This window comes from Megascapheus bottae, chromosome 10, assembly GCF_031878675.1.
Source record: "Megascapheus bottae isolate mThoBot1 chromosome 10, mThoBot2.hap1, whole genome shotgun sequence".
NCBI lineage: Eukaryota > Metazoa > Chordata > Mammalia > Rodentia > Geomyidae > Megascapheus > Megascapheus bottae.
Genome location: NC_143518.1, coordinates 36,258,020 through 36,278,996, shown reverse-complemented (window position 1 = coordinate 36,278,996; position 20,977 = coordinate 36,258,020). Strand labels below are relative to the sequence as shown.

At 39.1% G+C, this 20,977-nt stretch overlaps 1 protein-coding gene across 3 annotated transcripts; it reads right to left on the bottom strand.

The window, feature by feature from the left end:
* Positions 1 to 525: 525 nt before the first annotated feature.
* On the bottom strand, positions 526 to 13,304 carry Aim2 (absent in melanoma 2). Of its 3 annotated transcripts, none has more exons than XM_090339829.1 (6): positions 13,230 to 13,304; positions 12,060 to 12,341; positions 6,069 to 6,223; positions 3,538 to 3,951; positions 1,900 to 2,085; positions 526 to 1,072 (listed from the first exon to the last, which is right to left on the bottom strand). In XM_090339829.1, exons 2-6 carry the CDS (start codon positions 12,319 to 12,321, stop codon positions 1,040 to 1,042), a joined length of 1,050 nt encoding a protein of 349 aa, XP_090195955.1. In that variant the 5' UTR covers positions 12,322 to 12,341; positions 13,230 to 13,304; the 3' UTR covers positions 526 to 1,039. The 3 variants fall into 3 exon arrangements, with proteins under 3 accessions (XP_090195955.1, XP_090195957.1, XP_090195956.1); XM_090339831.1 differs by having other exon boundaries at positions 2,026 to 2,085; XM_090339830.1 differs by having other exon boundaries at positions 6,069 to 6,220.
* Positions 13,305 to 20,977: the final 7,673 nt, after the last annotated feature.

Here is a 20,977-nt window from a genome sequence, read left to right as displayed (position 1 = left end):
AAGAGAACCACAAATAGTACAAAGAAAAATTTCTCTTGTTTCCATTTCTTGGACTTCATTTCTAGAAGCATAATTCTATATGATCATATACACATAGCTATTAAGTTCTTGTGATTCTTAATATTTTCCATTAGTCTCACTGTGTGAATGTTTCAGTTACACATATATATATATATAAAACCAAATATTATCCTTTGGGATTTCATTTGTTTTTCACATCACTATCAATTGTTACAGTACTACTATTTGCAGAAAATTATGCCTCATGGTTTTGTCTTAATAGATTTGTATAAAAAATAAACACATGTCTATCTATTTGTCCAACTTTGCAAACTTATTATTTATATTTCCTTTAAAATGTTTAATCATTGCTCTACACCTATACCTATACATAGATGTATATGTATATATACATATTTATTTATTTTTAGTTGGTGGTGGAACTTGAATTCCGGGCCTGGGCACTGCCTCTAAGCTCTTCAGCTCAAGGCTAGTGTTCTACCACTTTGAGCCATGGCACCACTTCCAGTTTTTTGGTTGTTAATTGAAGATAAGAGACTCATGGCCTTTCCTGCCCAGGCTGGCTTTGAATCATGATCCTCAGATCTCAGCCTCCTGAGTAGCTAGGATTACAGGCGTGAAACACAAGTGCTGGGCTATATTTTATCTTTTAAGTCTATAATCAGACAACTCATTGCTGATAACTTTACTTGAGTTTAGAAATGGGCTTTGTTTTACCCACTGCTTATTTTTGTATAGCATAAACATGACGTAAATACAAACTCGAGTTTATATTTTTTAGTATTTGGAGACGTCATAGGAAAAACCTTATGTGACGTATGACAGTCAAATGCATTTTAAATCTCAGCATTTATAGTTTCACTGGGACACAGATGAAGTGATTTCATTTGTAGATTGTGGCTTTGTCGAGGAAGAGTCTGTAACTGCTCCTCTCAGGTCATAAGTCTGGTTGAACAGGCTACATCAGGGATTTGTCAACACTGCATGGAGGAGCAGGCTTCAATTGGTCTTCTTCATTTCACTTCCTTTGGTTTTGGTTAGCCTTTATAACCTGGATGGAGAAAAGCACAAACAGACACAGCTGATTAATTCCTACCTCCTCTGCTTACAATGACTATGTGAACCTTTCTGACATTCCCTCCTTTCCCTCCCTCCTAATACATGATTCCTTCTTGGATCACTCCTGTGAATCATGGCTGCTCTGAGAAATACACTCCTACTTATCCAGGGCACATAGGAAGATCCCTCAAGCCTTCACCCAACTCTTACAAAGACACAGAGAGCGCAGTCAGTGCAAAAGAAGCTCCATCATGGGGCAGAGATGATGTGCCCGTCAAGTAAGCAGGACTGCGGGAATGAGAGCACAAGGGAAGAAGAGCAGCAGGGACTGTGGTAGATGCACGGTTGGGTTGATTCAAGAATGTGTCTTCTCAGTGACAACCGTCTGTCTACCTCAATGCACAACTGCATTTAAAGATTTCTTTGTAGAGCTCTGTGAGAACATGTGTGTGTGTGTGTTCTTTGTGTAGCTTATGTCACCTTAATTGTGTATTCAGGATATATATTTTCTATAAGGGAGGTTCCCAGTTCTGTGAGATTACACTAAGCATAAAAATATGTTTAGTGTATAGATTTATTCATATATATATGTATTTATGCTAAGTATATTTATATGAATATATTATGTATATTGTAAAGTATATGTTATATGTAAATATGTATGACTAAATATATAAAATAATATTTAGTCACATATATTTTATATGAACATATCAGGAATATCCTGATATTCCCTGATCAGAAAGCACCTATTTCTTTTGAGAGAAAATAACAAAAGTCATCCCCTAGAAGAACTGGCTTCTTCCATGCAGTTCCTACCTTAAAGTGGCTGTGAGCTCCAGATATCAACCGTAGGCTTCCTCTATATGCTGACAGCTCAAAGAATGTAAGTCTGAGCTTATCTCCTTTCTCACATTTTATTTCGTGATTTTTAAGCACCAATACCTTAATACTGCCTGTAGAATCCTTTAGGACAAATAACGTATCATTTCCTTTTTCTGTTTTCTGTAGAAGAAAAACAATATTTACTGTCTGATAAGCTGCTTAAGGAAAGTCATATCAAGCAGATATTAAGACCTATCAGAAACAGCCTCTAAAAAAGAAATATAAGGACAAAGTCCAACTTCAAAACTAGCAGTCTATCAGATATTTGGAAGTTCAGGTGAAGGAAGAGGTAGATGTATCTTACTGAGGATTTGCTACCTCATGTCCATCTTCATCATCTCAAACTCCCTTCTTGTGGGAGACAAGAAGGGATGGAGAAGCGGGAGAATCTCCAGAGCCAATGGCCAGAAGAGAGGATACTCATTTAAAGTAGTAAGCCCAGGAGACCCACAAGACCATGAAGTAAGACCTAGGAATGAGTCTAAGAGTAAGTAATCAAAGAAAAATCATCCTTGACTAATTCTGAGTCAAAAGGAAACAGGATGTGCATCATTACTTTGAGAAATTACTTAGAGAAGTTTGGCAATATTTGAGGTTTAAAAATATGTTTTGATTTGATGAGCCCATATTAGTGGGTGTTTTTTTAGCTAAATAGAAAGCTCAGAAAAGAGAAAGAGCATGGATTTCCTATCTAAGGTCATTTTATACTTCAATTTTCTAGGATGTCTCTTGCCTATCAGCTTCTCTGAAACTAATCCAGATCAGTATATGTTGTCCTACAGCCCTTGAGCTTATGCTCAACAGGCTCTCTTCTTGGTGGCTCTTCAGGTCTTGATCTCAACAAGCAAATGTGATGACATATGGTTAGTATCTAGGTACTCTCAATACTTTCTCATTTCTAGTAAATCTCTTCACACTAATTCTTTTTCCATCTAGATGTCACTTCTTTAACCTAGCCCTGCTTATTAATCTTAAATTTTAAAACCTTGAGTAATAAATCCTGGTTTATGACAACCTTGGTTTAAAACAACTAAAGTGTTTTGCATTTATAATGGTAATGACTTAAAATATGGATGGTATGTATAAAACACACAAGTACCACTGTAAATAAAAATTACTTAAATGCTTTTTCAGGAAAAAAAAAGAAATTACAACATGGGCCAGTCTCAGTGGCTCATTCCTGTAATCCCAGTCACTTCAGAGGTAGACATTAGAGGAATCACCATTTAAGACTAGTCTAGTCACAAAGCTAGTGAGAATTCCCATCTTAACAAATGAACCAGAAAGTGGTGGTACGTAACCTGTAATACTGACTGCACAAGAGGCTGTAGAAGGAGGATCACAGTTCAGTCTGTCCTAAGTAAAACACAAGAATGGATCTGAAAAATAACTAAAGAGGAAAGGGGCTAGGAGCTTAGCTCAAGTGGTAGGGTACCTGCCTAGCAAGCAAGAGGCCTTGAGCTCAAAACTAAGTACTATGGGAAAAGAAAGAAGGATGGGAGGAAATCAATGCTCAGAACAGGGATTATATTATTCTGATTAACTGATATATAATTATAGACAGGCATTTACCTCCTGGACCAAAAATACTCCATTCACGATTGTTCCAACAGGCCATGTTTGAAGTGTCTTTATCTTGGGAGTTTCACCAGCTTTCCTAATTATGTTCTTTGGAACACTGAACTTTTGGTCAGATTCAGCATCCAACACCAGCGAAGAAGTATGCACCTCAAGGAAAGAATTGAGCTGATAATATTTCGATATTATGATTGTTTTCTTTGGACGGAATTTATCTGTAAATCGCGTATCGAAAACTTTCACAAAGTAGAAGTTTGTGTCCGTAGCCACTGTCGCATGAAACATCTCTTGCTGGGCCTCAAACTTGAAAGGCTTCATTGCTTTCAGCACCACGACTGTCATAGGGCCTTCCTGCAAGCCTTTCTGCTGCACGGCTTCCTGCTGTGCTACCACCTGCTTCTGTTTAGGCTGGAGACAACAGAAGAAAAGCATGAGCTGTGATTCCACAAGGGACTGTCCTGGTAGCCTCATGTCACTCAATGTCACACCTCAGGAAGCCAGCCAGACAGATTGAACCAGAGGGGAAGATAGAGGAGGTTAGGAAGACATTCGAGATTTAGGATTATCTAGATAGGAGAGGATTTAGAAGGAATATCTCAAGTCCAAAATTCAGATGGGGCAAGGTAGCACATTTCCTAGGCAGATTCCTTGAATCTGAACCTTTGCATTGCCATCTAATAGAATAAGTTGATTGATTATATAGAATAATTGTGCAACATTACATGCTGTGTTGTAGTACAGCAACACGTAATCTATTATATGATCTAGGTGAGGTAATATATTACAAATGATAACATATATTATTAGTATGCATCAGAATTCCCTGAAACAATATTAAAATATGGGGATTAAATGCTCATTTAAAAAAATCAATAACATTCCAATGCACATTAACCTGTTTATCTCTGCAATAATATCCATTGTTTGCATTTTAGTCTGGGCATTCAGGTGAGGTATCCGGTGAATTACACAGGAATCCTTAACTCCCTAGAAATGCCTCTGTGCTTCATAGAGATCACTCTGTGCCTAACAAAAGTACATATTAAGATTAAGTGTGAGTGAAAGGAGAGATCTGGGAAAGAGATCCTGAAAATGGACGATGAGTGGGGAGATTATCAGGGAGCATAGTGGTACCTTTATGAATTTTTCTTTAGAAGTAATTAGCTATTCACTAAGGTTTTATATGTGAAATTGTATCTTGTCATTTGAATATCTTGGTACCAGTAGTCCTAAATCGTGGAAATGATTCCAATATTAAAAACAAAACAAACATGGTGACTCATGCCTGTAATCCTAGCTACTCAGGTGGCTGAAATCTCAGGATCAAGGTTCAAGCCAGCCTGGGCAATACAAAGCCGAGAGACTCTCATCTCCAATTAATCACTAGAAAATGCGAAGTGGGGCTGTGGCTCAAGGGGTAGGTGATAGCCTTGATGAAAAGCTCAGCAGGGACAGTGCCCAGGCCAGAATTCAAATCCCATGCCCCAAAGAAAAACCCCCCAAACACGATTTGATTAAAGAAATATTAGAAAAGATTATGAGGTAACTATTAAACATGCTTTACACACAGTTATAACTGATTCAATAAAGGACAGATCCTAAACATAGTATATAATGTCTTTATAGATAAACCATAAGGATATGACACACAAACACATTAGAGAGATGTTAACCAATGTCAAATATCATTTTCTTTAGATTATATAATTAGAGACCATTTTATTCTCATCTTGGAAAGTTTTTTTTCCCTAAATTAAGGGCTATGAGACATACACTTTGTCTATTTTAGAAGTAAATGGTACTTTTAAAGGCATTTTACTGTGCAGAATAAAAAGAAACTATGAGGGGGAAGGATGTCCACAGATGAACTGTGTTTCTGAATTGGATCTCTCCCAGGAACCTAGAATGAGGCTCTGGAGGACAATCAAGGGATAGAACCAGACGAAATTAGCACCGAGGCAGGGAAACATCAACTTCACTGAGGCCCTGTGCAAAATTCTCATTGAGGCTAAGAGAATGACTGTCTCTACGCTTAAGCTCTCTCACGTCACGTTGGTCAGTGCAGGCATATGGAGATCCTCCCCCTCCACCCAAATTATGACAACTCTGGGGGACATTCATACCTTCTAACCATGGAACAGGCAGACGCTTTCACTGCAACTCCATTGAACTGGAAAGTCCTTCCATTCTACTTCTTTTACTTCCTCCAAGGTACTAATCCTGACAGCTCTCTAAACTGTGCTCCCAGAAAACAATGGGCCATGTCTGAACTTTCTAATCTAATAGAATGCAACTGTCATGATGTGATATTATGTCAAGGACATGGCAATGATTAGATATTCCATACGAGTTCACCCATGAATTGGAGTCCATTTTTTCTTTTTCAAACCCAGACACGTTTGTCAGATGACAATCTAGAATCTTCTTTGCATGCTGTGAGACAAAGACCAGAAAACCCTAATGGGGGAAATGACAGGGATGGAGACTAGAGGATGCTCTGGTAAAAACCACTCGGCCCCTCCTACCTTAACTGGAGGAGAGACCCCTGGGGAAGCAGGTTGCACAGTGGTGTCATCTCCTCTGGGCACTTGTTCAACAGAACTTGTCTTAGCGTCACTCTTCTTTCTTATTAGTTTTGTTTCACTTTTCTTCCCATTCTTCATGTATTTCTTATCAACTGCTTAGAAAGAAAAATGACATATTAACCCAGAAGAGACAAACAACTTAAAATACTGTCCCTCAAAGAACAAAACAGTGACACCAACTGAAAGGCAGAATAGGAACAGCTGAGTCTCAGGCCCTCTCACCGAAATTGAGCTAGCAGCTATGCACAGATAAGAATCCACTGATAAATACCTCAGAGTGAATCTGAGACACACTTGGGGCCAGAAAATGAAGACAGGTACTTGAAGGTAAAGGGATGTTTCACATTTGTTCTGTCACATCTCCCCCAAGCCGGCCCAGTGCCACACAGAGAGAATTCTCTTGGAGCATAGTTCCCACAGTGAGCAGGGAGAGCTGGGGGTGAACATTTCAGCTTCCCATGCTGGGGTATCTTGGAGGATTATTTATGCTCTTCACCCCCAGGAACATTAGATGGACTAGCAGGCCAGACCACGCAGGCTCAGTTCGCAATAAAGAAAAAGGCCGGTCTTGGCTGGGCACAGGTGGCTCACACCTGTAATCCTAGCTACTCAGGAGGCTGAGATCTGAGGATTGAGATTTGAATCCAGTGAATTAGAGAGGTTCTGGTGAGACTCTTATGTCCGATTAGGCCTGAGCAAAAGAGCTGGGGGATGAAAGAAAGAAAGAAAGAAAGAAAGAAAGAAAGAAAGAAAGAAAGAAAGAAAGAAAGAAAGTGGAAGAGAGGGAGGGAGGGAAGGAGGAAGGGAAGAAGGAAAGAAGGGAGGGAGGGAGGGAGAGAGGGAGGGAACGGAAGGAAAGGAAAGGAAGGGAAGGAAAGGAAGGACGGAGGGAGGAAGGGAGGGAGGAAAGAAAAAAGGAAGGAAGGAGGGAGGGAAGGAAAGAAAGAGAAAGAGAGAGGGGGAAGGAGGGAGAGAAAGAAGAAGCAAAGAAGGAAGGGAGGGAGGAAAGAAGGAAGGAAGGAAGGAAGGAAGGAAGGAAGGAAGGAAGGAAGGAAGGAAGGGTCAAGCAAAGTAAAAAGGTCAGTCTAATGTGACTAGGACACAGATATGGTGACTTTGCATTCTGGTTAATGGAGACTCCCAGCCCAGAAGAATTCCCAATAGCATTGTGTCATCAGAAAGCAAGGTCAACTGGGTCCAGGCTTGCTGGCTTCAGATTCCTGACCAACGTGCCACTGAGCCTCGGTGCTCTGCTTAAGGCGTGTCCAGTCTGCCACGTAGGAGGATATGTAAGCACATCCGTGGAGGGATCCTCTGAACCTGCCCAAGCTCAAGGCTGACCGCGGTCCCCACCCAACCTCAGAGCTCTGTCTCAGGCTTCCGCAAATAAAGAAGCAAGCTCACTTCCACAAATATCTCTGAAGGGTGGAAATGAGGGATGTAACCCAGGTTTGGGGCTCTGTGGAGGAGGCACGCTCAAAGGTATGCTTATGTGTCGTGCATGGCTCCACTCCTGCTCCTTATGACTAGCCTAGCAATCTCAAAGACCTTGACCAACTTCAGAATCCAGCATGTGGCTCACCCGTAATACAGATTCTGTACAGCAGTAATGCCCATTCCAGAGACTAGCCCACAACTCTGTCCCATTGACAGATGATCCAGGAGCCCAATCAACATCTGCATCTGACTGAAGTGTCTGGCCAGGGATTTCAACGGGCCATGGATCGAGTATCCCCATTCGACCTCAGAGCAGCGGGGATAGCCCAGCCCAACTTCAGAACCTGACAGAAAAGTGTTCACCTATGCTTGATTTCACATGGATCCTACAAAATGCTAGCCTGGGCTAAATAGTGAATGTTTGATCATAAAGTACCTACAAAGGCCTGGGTAGGCCAGAAAAAGTCACTGCTTTCTCAGTTGCATAGATATCAATGCAAGGGCACAAAGATCACAAAGCATCAGGGAAATCGCACACTACTAACAACTAGGTGTAAGTTCACGTGGAAACCGGATGCCCAGGTTTGGACTAAGTTTGGACACATTCAGGAAAATGTCCTGTAACCCCTTCACTGAGGCTTGCCACAGAATTTCTCATCTGTGCTTTTGGGTATCTTTAGTGTGGAAATAGATCTTAAAGAAACAGACATCTATGTTATTAATTTTTTTTAAAGAATTCACATTAAATGTCCTAAAGTGACAAAAGAACCATTTAAAGAAAATGATTTGGAAAAGCGATTCTCAAAAAATGAGAAGTATGACAGGGACATGAAAATGATATTTTCAATAAAACAGAAATTCTAGAGAATTATAGCAGCTGACCTGGAAAATTCAGCAGTAAGATTCAAGCTCAAATCAAAAACTAAAACAAGTGAATTACAAAGACAAATAAGCAACAAGCAACTACATGCTGACTACAAAATACTTATTCTCCTACAGGGGTAGGAATAACAGACAATGAAGGGATAGAAAGATATTTTATGCAAATATAAATTGGAAAAGAGCAAAAGCTATATTTCTATCAGGAAAATAGGCTTTAAAATGCTGAAAAAAGAAGTAACTTCTGTAACTATAAACCTATAAATGATTCAATAAATCAAACTACATAACAAGTATGAATATATATTCATCCACTACTAGAATATATGTATATGTGGGTATATTAATACATATTATCATCTGAGGGGAGAGATAGATTGCAATATAATAATAGGAGACTTCAGTGCCAGAGTTTCAACAATGGGCAAATCATCTACATAGAAAACTGGTAATGGAACATTAAGATTGATCTACACTTTGGAGGAAATGAGCCTAACAGACATATACAGAACATTCTTCCAACAAGATAATGTACGTTCTTCTGAAGCACACACAACAGCTTTCAGAAGGGAGCACATTTTAGACCACAAGACAAATCTTAAAATTTTCTGAACATCTTTTCCAATCGTAGCATCCTGAAACTAGAAATCAATAACAAGAAAACTTGGAAAATAGTAATTAGATGATATGTCCCTATAAAACTAATAGCACAACCAAATTTTAGATTTAATTCCCTGCGTTATGACCAGAACCTAAAAGAGTTATCATTAAGGTACTTATATTAAGAGCTCAACAGAATTAGATACTGGTGGCTCATACCTGTAATGAGCTAAGGATCACAGCTTAAAGCTATAGAAAAGTCTCCACAGAAAAGTCCATGAGACTCTTACATCAAATTAACCACCAAAAAGGTGGAAATGGCACCGTGGTTCAATTGAAGGAAAAGCTAAGTGACTGCACCCAAGTTCTGAGTTGAAATCCCCATACCAGATCAAAACAATTATAAAATAGAATAAAACTAAACTAAACTAACCTTCCTATGGTAAGTTAGTTCTATCAGGCTGGTCTCAGAGCAGTACAGAGATTAAAATGCCCTTTCTATATTGAAACAAGGTAAAGGAGGTAGAGATTTACTATGTCATCCTATCACATCAACTAGTTGTCTCATGGAGAGTTGCCAAGGGAATGTTTGGAAGAGTGTCATCTGGCCATAAATCCATTAATTTCCTTAATAATCAGGCATATAGTTTTTTTTTGATTTATCATTCCAGTTATTTTAACTTTACAGGACATTCATCAGATTTTGATCAGATATGAGTTTCCTTCTTTGCTTGACTGAGGGCCTTAATATTTTTTATGCCTTCCTATACCAGCCTCTTATCTACTGACCACTGGCTTAGCTGTCATGAAAGATTCCTTTCGATTTCTCCCAAATTTCATAAGAAGAGCAGCATGTAAACATACATGAGAGAAGGAGCACTCATCAAAAATGCAAGATGACACTTACAGAAAACAAAACACAAACTGATTTCCTACCACAATAGCTAGGAGGAACCATGATATACAAATAAACTTGGTACATTCCAAGAAGGCTTCAAGACAGGCTCGGCTGGAGTGTTAGGATTATGAAGGAATTTGATTTCACTTCTTATATAGCCTACACAGACTGATAAGTGTTCAACCTGGTCCTAAAGTTGGATCACTATTAATCAGCATGATTAAATTCCAGAATTATTAGAACAGCAAAATGGAAGAAAGATTTCAGTAAAGGAAATTTGGTGTTATCCAGAAGGGTGGGGGTGGGAGGGTATGGAAAAGGAGAAAGAGGAGGAGAGAGAAGGGGAAGGGGAGGGAACCCGGAGGGGAGAGGGAGGAGAAGGAGGAATTCTTATTTGAGAAATTCCTAAATATCTTCAGTCTGTTTGCCAACACTGGATAAAACATCAGGCAGTTACTTAGAATAATTATGTGTTATTACTGCCACTATGTGGCCAGATCTAGGAAGTACATTTCCTAACTTCCCCCTAAACCAAAGAAGTGCCTTGAGTACTAGGTATTACTTCATATCTCTGTGGAATTTATGTGCATGTCGCCACTTAAATCCTCTAGTTTACATTTAACTTTCGTAGAAAATGCTTATGGGAATCTGTGCGTTCACATGTTTCACATATTCTGTGAAAGTTGTGATTGTTTTTGACTTTTAAAAAATATTTTTAAGTACTTATATAAAGGGGTTTTAATTCATGCCAATTTATACGTATAATTCATCCTGATCAATGCACTCATTCTGTCTTTACTGTTTCACTTCTATTTAAAAAATCTTAGAAGTATTTAAGTTGGAGTCTTTCACTTTGGGATTTCCTTGGGAAAGACATTTTGTTGTTGTTGTTGTTGGCTCTTCTTAGTAACCATGATACAAAGCCAGGATATGTAAAGTGTTCTTAGTGATAAAAATCCAGAAGCTTATACAAAATGTAGATAACGTGTGGTGATTGATCTGTGGTTGATGAAATAATGTAAAACGCAGTTTCATGTCTTAGGAAATCTATACAGTCATTGATACGAGAGATAAAGAGACATGGAGAGGATCTGTGAAGTTGATAGTGAGGGTTTTCCTGGGAAGAAAGGCAGGCTGTCTGGGACTGAGGCAGACCAGCACCCAAGGACAGTGGGTCTCTGTGAAGAGGACAAAGGGGCTTCTTACCCAGGTTATGACATTTCAGTGCCATAATTTCTGTGTGTGTGTGTGTGTGTGTGTGTGTGTGTGTGTTACTGGGTTTCAAAGTCAGAGTCCTATACTTGGTAAGTAGGTACTTTACCATTTAAGCCATGCCCCAATTCCATTTTACTTTACTTAGTTTTCAAGTACAAGACAGTGTGTGTGTGTGTGTGTGTGTGTGTGTGTGTGTGTGTGTGTGTCACTTTTCTGCCTGTCTGGCCTCAACCATAATTCTGACACCTATGCGGCCCATCTACCTATGATAAAAGGTATATGTGGCTCCACGCCTAGCTCTTATATTTCACTTTTATATTTTTTCATTAAGTGCTTTTTAAGAAATGTTTATGTTTGCATTCATATCCATGTATAATGGTAGGGTGATTTGCTGTGGTATTTCCATACATGTATACATTAGCAGCTTTTTCCACCGCTTTTCCCACAGCTTTTCCGTTAAGATGGAAACTTATTAAGTTTTTGCTCATTCTGGTCTCAAGCAATGAGACTCCTGATTTCTGCCTCCAGAGTAGCTGCAACTATAGGCACAGGCCACCGTGCTACACAGCCCATCAGTGTTGTCATTTCTTTGTGACCTTTTAAGTCTCTGGTGAAACGTGGGGGCCTTCCCTACTGTGTAAATGGCACCTTGAGCATCAACACTGCCATCTTGTGTCCACATCCACTACAAGTGGACTGGAGGCAAAAAGGCAGTCCAAGGGAACAGGTGATGAGATGGATGGTGGGAACTAACATGGGTATGTATCAAACACTTCCCAGCCATTCTCAGTTAAGGCTGGCAAAGGAACAGCAAAGAAATTCCCTTAGCAAAGAAATTCCCACCCCATGCCCCGAGAATCTTATCCCTCTGATATCATGGGCAGAAGGATTCTCCCACATACCTTTCTCCTTCTCCTCCTGAAGACATTTTGCCACGTCCATGTAATTCAACGTCTGGAGAAGACTGATGGTCTTGGTCAGGGCAGACAGCTCACCATCACTCTGGATCATCAGTTTCACCAAGTTTGTCCTGTTTGCAGCATCTAGACTGCACCTAGGGATGTTAAACTCATCCGGAAGCAAGAACTTAAACCTATTTAGTTCATCATCGATGAGATTGTCCATGCCTTTGAATAGCAGAATTTCCTTGTATTCTCTCTCCATCTTAAGGCTTTGGGATCAATCTGGAAGAAATCAACACCACGGAGCATCGCATTGGTAGGAAAACAGCTTCACAAGCAAAGCAAACATGGTGAATGGTTAAACACCTTTCCAGAGGGAAAGATCCACCAAACATTTGCAGTCCATAAAGCAGGTTTTCATGAAACTTAAGTACATACGTCCTGGGCTCAGCAAGGGTGTCCTTGAAGGTTGGAGACACTTGGATGCTGAGAGAACAGGCCCATTCTCCTGCCATTGTCAAGGCAGATGCCTGCATAGAGGCATATCGCAAGCTGCCTCATGCCTGTATTTTCAAGTACACAATTTGGAAAATTTGACATATGTATACATATATACGTATATATTATATACATTTGCATATACATAATAGAAAAAAATTCAATTCATTAACACAGTTTTCATGGATCACATTCACAGTATCAGTATCACATTTGTCTAGAAATTTCATAGTTTGGGCTCTTAGCCCATCTATTTTGAGTTGTGTGTATGTGGTATGAGGTATGATTCTGGCTTTGTGTGCTTCATGGTGGATCTGACCTTCCTCTGCTTACTTTTTAAATTTTTTATTTTTTGCCAGTCGTGGGCTTGAGCTCAGGGCCTTAGCACTGTCCTTAGGCTTTCTCAAGGCTAGAGCTGCACCACTTGAGCCATAGCATCACTTCCGGATGAAACCCAGGTCTTCATGCATCCTCGGCAAGGACTCTTACCACTAGTCCAAACTCCTGGCCCCTTCTTCCACTTACTAGCCTTTGTACTAGTCTCACCAATTAGCTGTCTAGATATGAATGGGTCTCCTTCTGGATTCTTTTCCTCTGCTCCACTGGTTTATGTTCTAACTCATTTGGATAGATGTTCTGACACGAATAGGAAGACTCAATAAAATGAAGTACCTTTTAAATTAATTCACGCAGAACTTCTAAGGGCTCTTCACAGAACTTCTCTGGATGGATGACTCTAAAACCTTGTTTGAAAGAACAACAGCAAAAAAACACAGAGTAGGTCAAAATGCTTATTAGGAAATAACATTCTTGCTAGATGTCAATAGACATTATAAATTTAGAATAATTTCAGTAATGGAACAGGATGAAGTCAACTCATCATATGTGGAAATAGCACATATTAAAACCACAGTGTAAGCAAGATGCCAATGCTTATACCTGAAATCCCAGCTTCAGAGGTTAAACTCTGAAGATTGTGGTTTGAAGCCAGCTCAAGCAGGGAAGTCCCTATACGACATGTATCTCTAATTAACCGCTAAAAAACTGGAAGTGTGGCTCAAAGTAGTAGAGTGCTAGCTTTGAGCAAAAAACTGCTCAGGGACAGTGCCCAGGCCTGAGTTCAAGTTCCACAACCCAAAAAATAAAAACCAAACAAAAAAATGGTGTATAGCAGGATACTGGTGGATCACATCTATAATCCTAGCTACTCAAGGGGCTGAAATCTGAGGATCACAGTTCAAAGACAGAATAGGCAGGAAAGTCCTTGAGAGTTTTATCACTAATAAACTACAAAAAGCTGGAAGTGGTGCTATGGCTCAAGTAGTAGAGCAACAGCCTTGAGCCAAAACACTCAAGTACAGCACTTAGAAACTGAGTACAAGTCCAGGGACCCCAGTACACACACACACACACACACACACACACACACACAGGGTAAAGCAGCTGAAGAAAAACTGGAGAACTCATTACATAGAGTTAAAGGAAATTTTATTTCACTGTATTTTTATTAGTACATATTAATTATATCCATGTGGTGTTTCATTGTCTTATTTCCATACATGATTAGAATACATTCTGATCATATTTACCCCTCTATTACTAATTGTTATCCCATATTCCTTTCCTATAATTGTAAAAAAAATGAGTTTATGACCTCTCCATACACATATACAACATACTTCAGTCATGTTTTCCCCTCCAGTCTTTCCTGCCTCCCACCTCTTGTGGGTAGACATGAAGTAGTCCTGAATTTATGTTCATGTCCACTTGTTTAAGATCTAGCATTTATATACACATAAATATGTGAGAGGGCCAGGAGCATGGCCTCGTGATAGAGTGGCTGCCTAGCATGCTCAAAGCCCTGGGCTCGATTCCTCAGTACTACATACACAGAAAAAGCCAGAAGTGGTGCTGTGGCTCAAGTGGTAGAGTGCTAGCCTTGAGAAAATTCAAAGACAGTGCCCAGACCCTGATTTCAAGCCCTAGGGCTGGCAATAAATATAAAAATTGTGAAATTTGTCTTTCCGAGTCTAGCTTATTTCATTTTCCATGATGCTTTCCAGTTTTACCCATGTTCCTGCAAATGTTTTGTTCTGCTCTATGGCTGAATAACACTTCCTACTCTGAATAGAATATATTTTCTATATCCATCCCTCTGTTGTTAGGCAATTTGGCTGATTCCATAACTTGCCTCATGACTAGAGCTACAATAAACATGGTTTCACAGATTATCTGTATTGTGTGCTGATTTTATTCCTTTATCTATATGCCTACCAATGGTATAGCAAGGGTATATGGCAGTTCTATTTTTACTTCTTTTTTTGAGCAACCTCCATACTGCTTTCCATTGTGGCTGCAGTAATTTACATTCTCATAAACAGAGCAAAGCATTTTTCCCCCCTGTATCCTCACAAATGTTTATTTGTTTTCTTGATGTTTGTCACTCTCATTGGTGCAAGACGAAATCTCAGTGCAATCTTCATTTGCTTAAGAGGGTTGATTGCTTCCTCATAAGATTATTTGCTGTTCACTCATACTTTTTTGAAAACTATCTGTTCCATGTATTCATTGGACAATGTTTATTTTGTTTAATGGGGGGGGGGCGGTTCATGGATCTTGAACTTTGGCCTGGGTGTTGTCCCTAAGCTCTTCAGCTCAAGGTTACAGTCCTACCCTTCAGCCATAGCCTCACTTCCTGTTTTCTAGTGATTAATTGGGGATAAGAGTCTCTGGGGCTTTGTATTGCCCACAGTCTTTGAAAGGTAATCCTCAGATTTCAGCCGCCTGAGTAGCACCTGGCTAATTTTTGAGCTCTATAAATTCTGGGTATTAATTCACTATCAGACAAATAGGCCTTCTCCTCATTCTGGCAATTGTTTCCTTAATGTGCAGGAGGTAATTATTTCCTCTGTGGCAATGCCATTTGTCAATGCTTGTTCTTTTCCTGAGCTATTGGAGTTCTATGCAATGAAGTCATTGCCTGTGTCTGTACCTACAGGTTTTTTTCTCCTAAGTTTTCCTGTAGTCATTTCAAGGGTTCTGGTCTAACATAAAAGTCCTTGATCCATTTTTGCATAGATTTTTGTACAGGGTGAGGAACAGGGATCTACTTTCAGATTTCTACATGTGGTATTCAGTTTTCCCAACAGCATTTGTTGAAGAGACTGTCTATTCTTCCACAGGTGTTTTGGGCACCTCTGATGAGAGTCTGATAATTAAACTGTGTAGGTTTATTTCTGGCATCTTTATTCCTTTGACCAATGTGTAAGATTTTGTGTAGTGCTGTTTATCTTACTATGGCTTTGTAGTACAAATTGAAGCCAGGCATTGTGATGCTTCAAAGTGTTGCTCTCTTTAACTCAGGATTACTTCTGCCTCTCTGCCTTCATGCCTCCATATATGCCTCCATATATATCTTAGTATTTTCCTATCTATTTCTGTGAAAAAGGCATTATGACTTGATGGGGGAATCTATAGCATAGCCATTTTCACAATAGTATTTCTGTTCATCTATGGGACGGCAGGTTCTTCCATCTTTTAATATCTTACTCAATTTCCTTTTTCAGTGCTTTATAGTTTTCATTGTAGAGGTCTTTCACCTCTTTGTGAAGTTTGTTCCAAGGTGTTTTTTTTTTAGGATTATTATGAATGACATTTTTCTATAATTTCTTTCTTGGTCTATTTGTTTTGTAGCTCAAGGCTACCATCATACCCCTTGGGCTACAGCGCCACTTCCAGTTTAACTGGAGACAAGAGTCTCACAGAATTTATGCCTAAGATGGCTTTGAACTACGATCCTCAGATCTCAGCCTCCTGAGTAGCTAGGATTATAGTCCTGAGGCACTGCGCCCAGCTAATGATGTTGATTTTTGTACCAACAACAGAAATTCTTCTCTTTTTCTGAAAGTTTTTTTTTTAAATCAGCTCCAAGACTGTTCTGATGCAGAATTTGGGGTCTTTTAAGTTTAGGATCATATGAGCTGCAAAAGTTGATTTTTCTTTTAATTTTTTTCCTTGCCTTATTACTCTACTAAAGAAATTGAGCACTACACTAAATAAGAGTAGGGACATGGAATATTTCTCTAGTTCTTGACTTCAGAGCAAATGTTTAGAGATTTGCCCTCAATTAAATAGATTTTAGCTATAGGTTTGTCATATATAGTCATTATTTTGTGTGCATGCAGGTCCTGGAACTTGAATTCAGGGCCTAGAAGCTGTCGTGAAGATCAGAGCTCTACTACTTAAGCGACAACTCCAATCTGACTTCTTTGGAAGTTTATTGGGGATAAGTGTCTCATAGACTTTGCTTCCTGGGCTAGCTTTGAACTATGGTCTTCAGATCTCAGCCTCCTAAGTAGCAAGGATTACAGGCATAAGTTACCAGCTCCTGGCTTATACAGTAATTATTATGTTGAGGTACGTGTCTTCCATTTCTTTAGAACATTTTCTCATGAAGAGGGATTGAATATTAATATAATATTCAATTATTAATATTGTCAACATTAACTAATATTAATATGTGTTCATAGCTATAAAGTTTTCTTTTGGAATTGCCCTGTTGTATCTCAAAGGTGTTAGTAAGTTTTATTTCCATTTTTGTGTCATTCTAATTAAGGCTCCATATATTTCAATAATTTCTGTAGCTCTTCCTGGTAATGTTGACTTTCACTCCATTATTATCTTATAAAATACAGGAAGCTGTTTTGATATTCTTTCATTTGTTAAGACCTGCTTTATGTCCTAAAATATAGTTTACTTTGAAGAAAGTTGGAAGGTTTTCTGAGGAGAGTGTGGGCATTCCTTAGCTGTAGATGTCTATTAAGTCCGTTTTTATTTGACTTATTGAACTTTTCATTTACAAAATTTCTTTTTTTACACTTTTATTGAAGTATTCCTTCATATTTTACATTGTCTTCCTTATTTCTGAGCTGTTTATTTGTATTCTCTATGAATTCATCCAGGTATTTTTTTCCAGTCCTGGGCTTGAGCTCAAGGTTTAAGCACTGTCCTTGGACTTTCTCAAGGCTAGAGCTCTACCACTTGAGCTTTTTTCTATGTATGTGGTACTGAGAATGGAACCTGGGTCTTCGTGCATGCTAGGCAAGCACTCTACCACTAGGCCAAACTCCGGGTTCTCATCCAGGTATTTTTATGTGTTCTCTTTAATATCACGGATCATTCTTATAATCAGTCTTTTGACCTCTCTGCTTGGGGTTTCATCCACTTTATTGTCATTTGACTGTCTTTTTAAAACACTGTTACTTTTTAAGGGGAGTCACCTTGCCTTTTTTGTGTCTTCATCTTTCTTGTGTACCTGCATCAGGCTCCCTGCCCCTTAAACTTCTCAGCAGACCTTCATCAGCTCTTTCCCTCACCAAGTTTATCATGTGTGACCATCTTTATCCTTACCCTGCAAGATGACGTCCTAGGAGACCCTAGTTATTATTGTTCTTTGTGTTTCAGTCCTTAAAGTAGTTCAGTCTTAAACAAAAGGCTCCTTCTTAATATAGTTCCTTGTTATACCTCTTCTAAGCTATGTGGAGCAACAAATACCTTCTTTTGTCTTAGCAGGAGAATGCATTGCCTCATTAAATTCTCACAGTGGAGTTATAGCTTGTACCATAGTCATTTGCTGGTCTGTTATAAGGCTGCCTAGCTTCCCTGTGGTGCAAGTTTCAGCTCTGCACCCCTCCCTCACTCCCTTCCTTTCAGGGAGGTGAGGATGAAGCTGCACAGCCTTTTTAAACTTACTTTTGTCCCTTTTCTGCTTCTTCATACTTTTCAGCTCTTTAATCTTTTGTAGTTTGCAATGGTCCTACCCTATTCCTTCCTCTCTTCAGAATACAGACTTTCCTTTGTTACTTGGACTTCTCTTTCACCAGGTCAGATGGGGAAAACTCCTCCTCTGCCATCTTGCCCCGACAGACTTTTTGAAAGCTTCTCAAATCATGCACAAAAGACATGTCAGAGAGGAGAATTTCGTGAAATTTGAGTGTGTGCGTATTCCAAATGTCTTTGTAGAAAATCCACATCCCCACAAACACACACACAGTAAACAGAGGAAAATACAAGTCAAAACCTGGAAAGCGACTATGTATAACTAATCAAGGATTTTCTTTCATAATATGCAGAGTGTGTGATGTAGCAGTAAGAAAAATACAAATGATTTTGTAAAAGCTGGACAAATGATATAACTGATCAATTTACTTGGATGTCCAATACATATACATCAGAAAAGATATTTAGTGTTATCAACTGATGACTTCTAGAACAGCAGCTCTGGAAGACATAAGGCAAAGATTTGAACAGAATGCTCGTGAGAGGAAAACAACTCACTGTGAATTTTAGAAAAGCTTGAGGACCCCCATCAGTGGAGTCAATGTTAACAATTCCGAATTATTACTATTTTTTCCTATAAGTTGATTCCTAACAACTAGAGAAACTCTATTTACATATGTAGACCTCCTCAGCAATCATTGAAACTATTATCAGCACCATTCTCAGAACAAAGAATATACTTGAAATACCTAGAGTGACAGAGATGCCCAGCAGACCAGCAGGAAGGAAAACAAAGAAGGAAGCTAACTTTGTTTGAGTATCAGTAATTTGATAAAGAATCCAGTTGGCATCCTTCCTTTTTGAAATATGAAATTAATCTTCCTATAATCCTCTTATATGATAACATAATCATGTTTTATATGTGATAAAATTAAGATTGTATTTCTCTGAAGTTTTGTTTTAATCTTATTAGTGCAAAACTTCCAGTTTACTCCATAGTGGTTGCTTTAGAAGTTTAAAAACTTTTGTAAAGTTTTAAAGCATCAGTGGGCTAAGGGTAGAGCTCAATGGTAAAACACTTAGCATGTATGAGACTTGAGTTCAACCTCCATTACCACACATGCACACACACACACACACACACACACACACACATACACACTAAAGTCTGGTTACAGGGAAAATTTTATATGCAAAGAAAATGCACTCAGATCTATTCAGTGGCTTCATGACTCAGAAAACATAGTACTACAATTTAAAAATGTATGATAATGTACTGTGCAAAATAGCTGATCACTGGATAGTATTTCACATTTAGAAAGTGCTTTCACAAGGGGTTGGAAATATGAAAATAATACTTTTCAGGCTGTGTACATTTTTGTCTGAAATAGTGAATTTTCTACCCCACGAGTAAGGAGCCAGCATGAAGGATCTGAAAAAGCACATTTCTAAGTTTCACAAGAGTTCTATAATAAAGGAGTACTCCTTGGGTACTCAAGGAAGGAAACCACCTACTTGAGGTCACATGGCTAATAACGGTAATTAGGAAGTCTGACCTCAAGTCTTTGAAATCGAGGCTCTCAGTTCCTTGCTAAGTAAAGAAATTGTTATTGGCTGTGATTTGTCATAAATAAAATATAAAGATAATAATTAGCAGTAATTTATTTTTGCCTAAGACAGTTGTCTTTTTTACAGATAACCTTCTTACTCTCTAGATTTCTGTTCAATTACCCCCGGCCCTATTACCCCCTGTGGCTCTATTTTTCTCCATTATGGTTCACTGTTACTTTGACCTTCATCAAAAGAACTAGACACCTGGATCTAGTAAAGAAACCAGTGTTGACTTGTGTCACTATCAGATGTGGTATGGGTTGAGATGATCTCAAGATGAGTAACTTCACTAAAGGAGGAAACAAGAAAGTCATGCTTATCTCCTAGTCATTCCAAAGAAAACCAAACTTATCTACTTAACACTATACTATTTTACACTGTTGCTCTTCACTTTTTAATTGTTGTTCTGTAGTGGAGTAGAAGTGCCTGGTGGGATAAGATGGTACTGTTCATTTCTGTATTCCTACCTCCTAAAATAGGATCTAGAACAGATATTAAATATTTATCCAATAAATAAACATCCATAGAGTCACTCTTTGTGGCTCTTGGGTGTCTCTACTTCCTAGATTCTATTGAATCTAACTAGTTGGATAAAACAAACCAAAACCTAGAGTTTCAAGGAAGCCTAACAAGATGACAGTGAGCAAAACCCTCCAATGATCATACTTGATCAGCTTGAACAGTCATGCACCAAATGACCTTCCTAGCAGCCAAGTAAACCAGCTTCAAGAACATAGTGCCTAGGTGGGGTATCATACTATGAAAAGTCCTATTACAGAGGTCAGGAAGGACAAGATGGCCCATGGAACTCTCCGTCAACTCAAAGCAGTATGGAGAGAGGGGAAGGAATTTCAATCTCAGGTTCAACATAATGAAACCCAGTGAATGGCAAAACCCATGACCCCTGCCTTAGACCAAGACAGAGCAACAGGAACTGCAATAGCCAAGCCACTGACAACTTTCACTGCCCTGCCCCCAACCTGGGAAGAGGGGAGCAGAATGCTATTTGCTAGGAAGCAGGGCCCAAAGCT